At 36.9% G+C, this 7,500-nt stretch overlaps 1 protein-coding gene across 1 annotated transcript in view; it reads left to right on the forward strand.

Moving 5' to 3' along the window:
- CRBN (cereblon) overlaps positions 1-5,300 on the forward strand; it is a 30,919-nt gene extending 25,619 nt beyond the window's left edge. The window contains exons 9-11 of the mRNA XM_032209920.1: positions 625-689; positions 2,496-2,627; positions 3,985-5,300. Coding sequence (XP_032065811.1) covers positions 625-689; positions 2,496-2,627; positions 3,985-4,168 — 381 coding nt within the window. The 3' untranslated portion in view covers positions 4,169-5,300. The remainder of the gene's footprint in view (positions 1-624; positions 690-2,495; positions 2,628-3,984) is intronic.
- The last annotated feature ends 2,200 nt before the right edge of the window (positions 5,301-7,500 follow it).

Here is a 7,500-nt window from a genome sequence, read left to right on the forward strand (position 1 = left end):
ACCATGCATACGTGTAATTTCATTTCTTTTCTCATTAAACCAAAAAAAAACACTACTTTTATCGGGTGTATGTCTGAAGAGCTGATCAAAATTTTGCATGTAATTCACCGTAGGGCTGTAGGGCTCTGGGGTGGGAACAAAGATTACCATGTATTTTTGGATCATTTCCAGATAATAATAATATGAATTCTAATGAAATGATATCCCCCAAAACAATATATACTTTTACTGAAATAATTTTTCAGTCATCTGGTTCTAGTCTTCTTGGCAAGAATTCTATTTTCCATAATATAAACATATATTTTGCAGTGATTTCAATTTGAATAAATGTTAAACTTGATATAATCCTGTTTATTTGTCTATATTATCTGGATAGTATAAGAATTGATATAGTGATTGTACAAAAGTAGCAGGAGGAATAAGTATTAGGTATGTTTAACCATTTTAAGTTACTTATGTAATAAAGGTAGGATATAATTAAACTAAATTAATAAATACAATAGTTCAATACTTAGTGTTATTTATAGAATGGCAATTTATATCTAAAATCTTTTATGAGTAAAAAGTTGAGCTTATCGATCTCAGTTTTCTTTTTCTCTATACCATTTGCTTTTTGTTTTGTAGTGTACCTCTCTTTGCTGTAAGCATTGCCAAGATACAGAAATAACTACTAAAAATGAAATATTCAGGTAAGATTTTAAAGTTACTTTGTACATCTCTTAGTTTGCATTGCCTCATATATTATATACCATCATGAGCTTCTTGGGGAAAAAGCAGGATACCTTTTAATAAAGACAAAGACGTGTAAAAATAATTATCTAGCAATTATCCAGATGTTTGGGAATTGAGTAATGCATATTAATTCATAAGATATTTTCAGGTCATGAAGTTTCAGATTAAAATAAGCCCTAACCAGGACACAATAAAAATCTAAATCAATATAACATTACTGATTTTAAAACTGAAATGTGACCACACAAAAAAAAAAGCTGCAGATGGAACAATGCAGTAAAAGTCTTGGTTAGGACCTGAAGCTAATAGTAAGAATTGTGATTAAGGAAGGGGGGAATTCCACAATTGGGATCCAAATAGCCTGCCTTGAGTATCTGCCTAGTGAATTATTCACAAGAATAGGCATGCTAAGGCTCTCCTTGCTCAATCTCAGTTGTTGTAGAGATTAATAAGAAAACATCCCACTTAGGTTTGAAGTTGTATAGGTGTCAGGGTTTCAAGTTCCAACCCCAAAGCAATCAAAGCAATCATCCCTGATTTGGGAGTATCTTCACGGTTGCCAATAGGGCTTGATATGTCATTGTGAGCTCCTTGAACTTGACTTGCTTGGATATTAGCATCCAGTGCAGCTCCTGTAGGACAGAGGCAATTACCCATCTGCCAGCCAGTGCCGGCTGGCCACTACGCGGAGGAGAGCCTTTTCAGTAGCAGCTCCGACCCTTTGGAACAATCTCCCCGTGGAGATTCGTACCCTCACCACCCTTCAGACCTTCCGCGCAGCCCTCAAGAACTGGCTATCCCGTCAGGCCTGGGGGTAAAGATTTGATTCGCCCCCACCCGAATGCTGAATGAATGTTGTTTATTCTTTTAATTACGTGTTATGTTATATGTTACTGTATGTATCCCCCTCCCATATAAGTTGTTAGCCGCCCTGAGTCCCCTCAGGGAAAAGGGCGGCCTATAAATAAACTTATTCCTATTCCTATTCCTACCCTGTAGGTGAATTGCATTGGCAGTTCAGATACAATGTTTTTCACTTGTTGTAGCTTCTAAGCCAATCTCCAATCTTCCCATGGAAATTTCCTAGTGGTACATCCTTGGACTTACTAAATCAATTATGATTTTGACCAAGAGGTTGTGTTTTGGAATTATGTTAATAAACCAGCTATCTTTGGGGGGAAATGTTACCTATGAAGCCTGCTTGAACCTCAGGTGGTAAACATGGATTTAGAAGTGTCTCAGTCTTTGTACTACCTCCAATCCATCCAGGGTAGCTAGCCTCACTAATTCCTAGATAAAGGAATTCATACTACAGTGTCTTTATCTTGATGGGATCTTGCTTATGATATTGACTTACCAAGCTGCAGTCTGCTTAGTCTCTCTTGATGCAGATGATACAGAGAAATAGAGTTATATATGATCATATTGATGGCTTTCATATATACAGGTGAAAATTGGAGGAGCTTTGTGGAACAACATAATTTTATTTTACTTCTGAAAAATTTTATAGCGCATTAACCATAGAAGTTGACCTGACAAGGATGACTCCAGAAATATGCAAAATGGCAAATATTACCTTTGGTTTCCATTATTCTTGCCAATGCTAGCTTTTTGTAATAACTAACATGTTGATGGCTTTTTCAAGCTTGGCAGATATATCTGTTAAATAAAATACTTAGTTTGGGGTGTGTGTGTGTGTACAGTTTTCAGAAATAGTTCACCTTTGTGCTTTTTCCAAAATCATGTTTTACAATTGTTTGTAGTTTGTCCCTATGTGGACCTATGGCAGCCTATGTGAATCCTCACGGCTATGTGCACGAGACCCTTACTGTCTACAAGGCCTGCAATCTGAATCTGAATGGCAGATCTTCCACAGACCACAGCTGGTTTCCTGGGTAAGTCTTATTTCATTTTATTTTATTTCTTTATTTATTCTAATTTTTTTATTATTCTATTTTATATTTTATTTTATTCTTTTGTTTTTTTATTCATATTTTTAATGTTTATAATATCCGTCTCACTATTGGGCACCTTATGGTAATATGAAGCAGAGTTCCCCAACATTTCTGGCTTTGCGGACCGGCGAGGGGCGGAGATGGACAGTACACACAAGTGGCCAGCAAGTGCAGATGCATGTGCATCTCCATTTCCGCAAATGGCGTGCACACATGCCTGCCACTCACACAAATGAAGCGCACGCACTCAGTTGCTCTAGCAAGTGAGAATACACATATGAGCATACTTGCCAGCTGTTTCCACAGCCCAGTTGCAAACCCATCACAGTCCACAGGTTGGGAACACCAGAAAGATACTACGCTAGAGATAGATATGAAAGTATAAAAAAACATTACAATTAATTTTAACAACTAAATAAATAAAAAGTTTAAACCAACAGCATGGATGGTGCAGGGGTAGATGTTTGTCTCTCATTCCGTCAATCACCTCCAGCATAGTGTGCCTTCATTGGGGTCCCAGGTCAACTGGCAGAGCCACGTTTTAAGGCAATTCTGGAAAGCCAGAATCATAGAGGTGGATTTCGCCTCAGAAGGCAAGATATTCCAGAAGGCAGGGATTATGGCAGAGAGGGCTCTTCTCCTTAAACCCAGTACCTGAAATTCCTCAATCAACAGAGTCCAGAGAAGGCTTATTGCTTTGTGTACTTCAGTGTGCCATTATTTCTCCATTATTGAAGCAGGAGCTGCCTGGCATGTACTTCAGCCCTCAAGGAATTTCAATATAAACAGAAAGAAAATGGAAAGTTCATTAACTTCATCTCCTCAGTGCTGAGTGTAGAGAGAACGGAAAGACAAACAGCCTGGCTTGTTTCTCTATGTAGAGATTTTTTTAAAAAATCATAAAAAATTTTTATGATTCAAGTACATGTTTAATTTGTGCCAACCATATGTGGTTTAACCGATTCTGACATTTATAGGTAAGTACTCTCAATCCCCATATATTATTAGACTGTCAGTTGTTTTGAAATAGTGCCATTTAGGAAACTGATGCTTTATATTGAAACAGGTTTCTGGTTGGTGATTTAGAAAAATCCTTAACAAAGTAGTTCAAGGCCAATTCTGAAATTTTATTGTTCACATTCAGTTCTGCAAATGAGCCTGCATATGAATTCCTTTATTTTAAATGCTATAATATGCATAGTTTGAACTCTGCTTTATATGTCGTTATAAACTTTTTGCCACCTTGTAAATATATTTGTCAATCATAAAGGCTAACATAAATGTTATCCACTTCTAGATACGCATGGACTATAGCTCAGTGTAAAATTTGTGGAAGCCATATGGGTTGGAAGTTTACTGCCATCAAGAGTGAGTTGTCGCCTCAAAAATTCTGGGGATTGACCCGTTCTGCCCTGCTGCCAAGAATTCCAGAAAAAGAAAACGAATCTGGGCAAGAAAGATCTCTATTGCTTTGCCTTTGATCTGGGCACCTTTGCACAGAACAAACTAAAAGCAGTTTGTGTCTCGAAGAGAAAAGTATTAAATTCCGCCTCTGGAATCTATCTGGTCGTATATTTGAACTTCACGAAAAAGGCACTGTTGTTTCTGAAGGCCCTGAAAAAAATTAATATTTTGAAGATGTACAGAATGCGAAACGGAACACGAGAAAACAGATGATTTCATGTTTTCTGGCATGTGCCGAATTGAACAGCTCGGATTTACAGATGCTCTTTAATAATGTAAGAAGACAGGAGCTAAAAGCTGAGTAGAAGTGACACGAAGACTGTATAACTTAAAAGTGTGCGTAATGATAGCTATAACCTATTGCCCGCTGTTTTAAGGTATTTTCCTGTAGATTGTGGTGAATTTACTAGAATACCTGTTTGCTACCTGTATGAAATAGTTTACAGGTACTGCATTTGCTTCAATAAGCCTTAAAAAGACAAGGAGACCCAGTCTTCTCAAAGGAGCTACTGTAGAAGCACGCATTGAAGCCTGCTGCTCAGATAATCTACGGAATGCAGCTCTTGGTTAAAACAAAATCCAGCCAGGCCGTTTGTGTTTGCTTTATCACCTTTACAGGATTTTCACTCCATTTGGCATTTTCAGACTTCCTTTTAAAAAAAAACTGGGATGTAGGCTAGTTGTTTATGCCTCTAGCAGCATAATAAAGGGTATGATTTTTCAAGATCGAATCTCTCCAGTACATTTCAGTTAATCATATCGCACACGTTTGTAATTAAACATTTTGAAGCATTATGTATCTTTTTACATGTCTAGGGACTTGGCATCGCAGTTGTTCATAAACTATATATTTGGTATTGGAAAGCTGCAGACAGCTTACTATTCTTTGTAATTTCTTATCTGAACCTTAGGGATTGTGCAGGTAATAATGCTTCCGATAGAAACTTCTTGTTTTCAGGAGATATTATAAGAAATAGGTACCAAAAAGAAAGAATAAAGATTTAATATGCTGTTTTTTTCCAGAATGCACTTCAGTAAATCCACAGGTATCAGATTCGTTTCATAGAAATATGTAGTGAGCTTGTTAATAATATGTGTTGAATTACCTTGCTGAAATAAAAACTTTGCTGAAACATTTTGGTAATTTCATATGTATCCATCACATTTCTTTGCAAGATGTTATTTTGAAGCAGACATCTAACTTTAATGATGGTATTTATTGTACAAGTTGAAAACATGTTCTGAGTATCATTGTCATTCACCTCCAAGACTTTTAATGTACACCAGCAAAAAAGTTTGTGACTTGGGGCTAATTCCTTCTACGGCACAATGGCATTTTTTTATTACTTATCAGTGTTATACCTGAACTCTCCTTTTCTTTTTTTGTTTCGACACCATCTCTCCCCTAGCTAAAAGCAATATTAGCTGTCATCTCTTTTTGAATAGAGCAAGATAAGGAGCATCTTACTGAATGAATATTTTAGATTATTTTTTTCTTGTATTATAAAAATGTATTGAAAGAACTGGATTTGAAGGTCAGACTGTACCAAACAAAAGCACAATACAAGTCACTTTTGGATATGCATGGTCTATGTAACTCAGTGTGGGATCTGTAGAAGCCATATGGGCTGGAGGTTTATTGCAACAAAGGAGGAGTAATTTCTCATAATTAAAGTTATTGTGGGATTTTTCAAGTGGTGAAGTTCCTGAGGTTCTTCTGGATCCTTCCAGTTTTGTTCAGCTTTGGATAAACTGATGCCAATGATTGAATTTCATCTCCAGTATAAACATGTATCATTTTATTATTTTATTTTATTAAATTTATCTAGCTGCCCATCTCATGAAAAGTGACTCTGGGTGGTACACAATGATTAATTTTAATCCCTTATAACTGATCCTAGTAAAATCAATCACTTAATCAACTTCATTCTTCTGCCATGAATAAAACGTAATGCTTACATCGGAATATCCATCTTAATAGAACTGTTCTTCCTCTGTCTTATCATATGGAACAAGCCTTTTATTCACCACAATTCAGATGGAAGAGTGAAGTCCTATTTTTCAATCAGTCTTGGTTCAATGGCTCACTAGGTGTGTAAATTATCACAAACTGTGCTAAAATCTGTTCCTGACTATGATGCGCATAAAGATGAAAGAGCTTTAGCCTCACTTTTCATTGATACCAGTTTTCCCACAAATAGCCTGTAACATATATGGTTAGGCCAGGGGTGTCAAACTCAAGGCCCGGATCCGGGGTGCTTAGATCTGGCCTGTGAGGCTGCCCTGGAAACAGGCGGTCCTCCTAAGCTCTGTTTTCCCTGGCAGAGAGTTGCAGGCCATTGCAGCCGAAAAAGGAGCTTGGGAGTCCTTTTTCGTTGCCATTGCACTTGGGCCACCATGGGCGCCCCAACATAAGTAATGCCAAGCTGGCCATGCCAGCCTTGGCCATGCCACCCCAGTCCCCCAGGTCAAACAACCCTGATGTGACCCTCAATGAAATAGCGTTTGACACCCCTAGGTTTGGCCTTTGAATCAACAGGGCAACAGATAAAGGGCAGGGATTGAAATTATGGTTAGTTTTTATGTGAATCAAATTTAATAGGAGTATAAGCAAGGCTTTCTTAAAAAAATACTTGGAACTTCACATAATTTATTGAGATCATGAATAAATAATTTTTCAATTTTTAGTTAATGTTGACTGTTATGTGTCTTACCTCAGTCTGTGATAGACTTAAGATTAATAAACTAACAGCATATTCTAATTATTAAGTAATCCTGAGTTCAAGTTACTGCAAAGTAACTGCATCCTGCTATTGTGAAGTTTGCTGCTGTCTTCCCAATTAATTCTTCAGGGCATATGCTTTACCGTTTCAATATAGAGCCATTAAATGGGTCTCTTATCAGCTCAGTTTCTCTGTTTTATATGTATTGTGGGACTTCCAAAAATTGGAAGAAGGGGAGAAAATGGAACTTAAAGGTGTTTAACCGATAATAAAATGAATTGTTTCCCTTTGAGGTCTTACTGCAGAAACTAAGGGAGCATTACAAATATCTGCATCATTTTTTTTCTAAAAGCAGTACCAATAAGATTTCAAATCTGAAAATTTATTTCTGCATTATAGAGTTTTGATTTTGCTTGTCACTTTTTTTAAGCAAAACATCTTTTTCTTGGAAGGAAACCAAATGAAATGAGATAATAGAATATTTTCTTTATTACCATTTTCCCGAAAATAAGACCTCCCCGGATAATAAGCCCAATTGGGCTTTTGAGCACATGCACTGAAATAAGCCCTCTCTGAAAATATGTAACACAGCAGCAGCCATGAGGTGACCATGCTCACTGCCTCCT

Source organism: Thamnophis elegans, chromosome 2, assembly GCF_009769535.1.
Source record: "Thamnophis elegans isolate rThaEle1 chromosome 2, rThaEle1.pri, whole genome shotgun sequence".
NCBI lineage: Eukaryota > Metazoa > Chordata > Lepidosauria > Squamata > Colubridae > Thamnophis > Thamnophis elegans.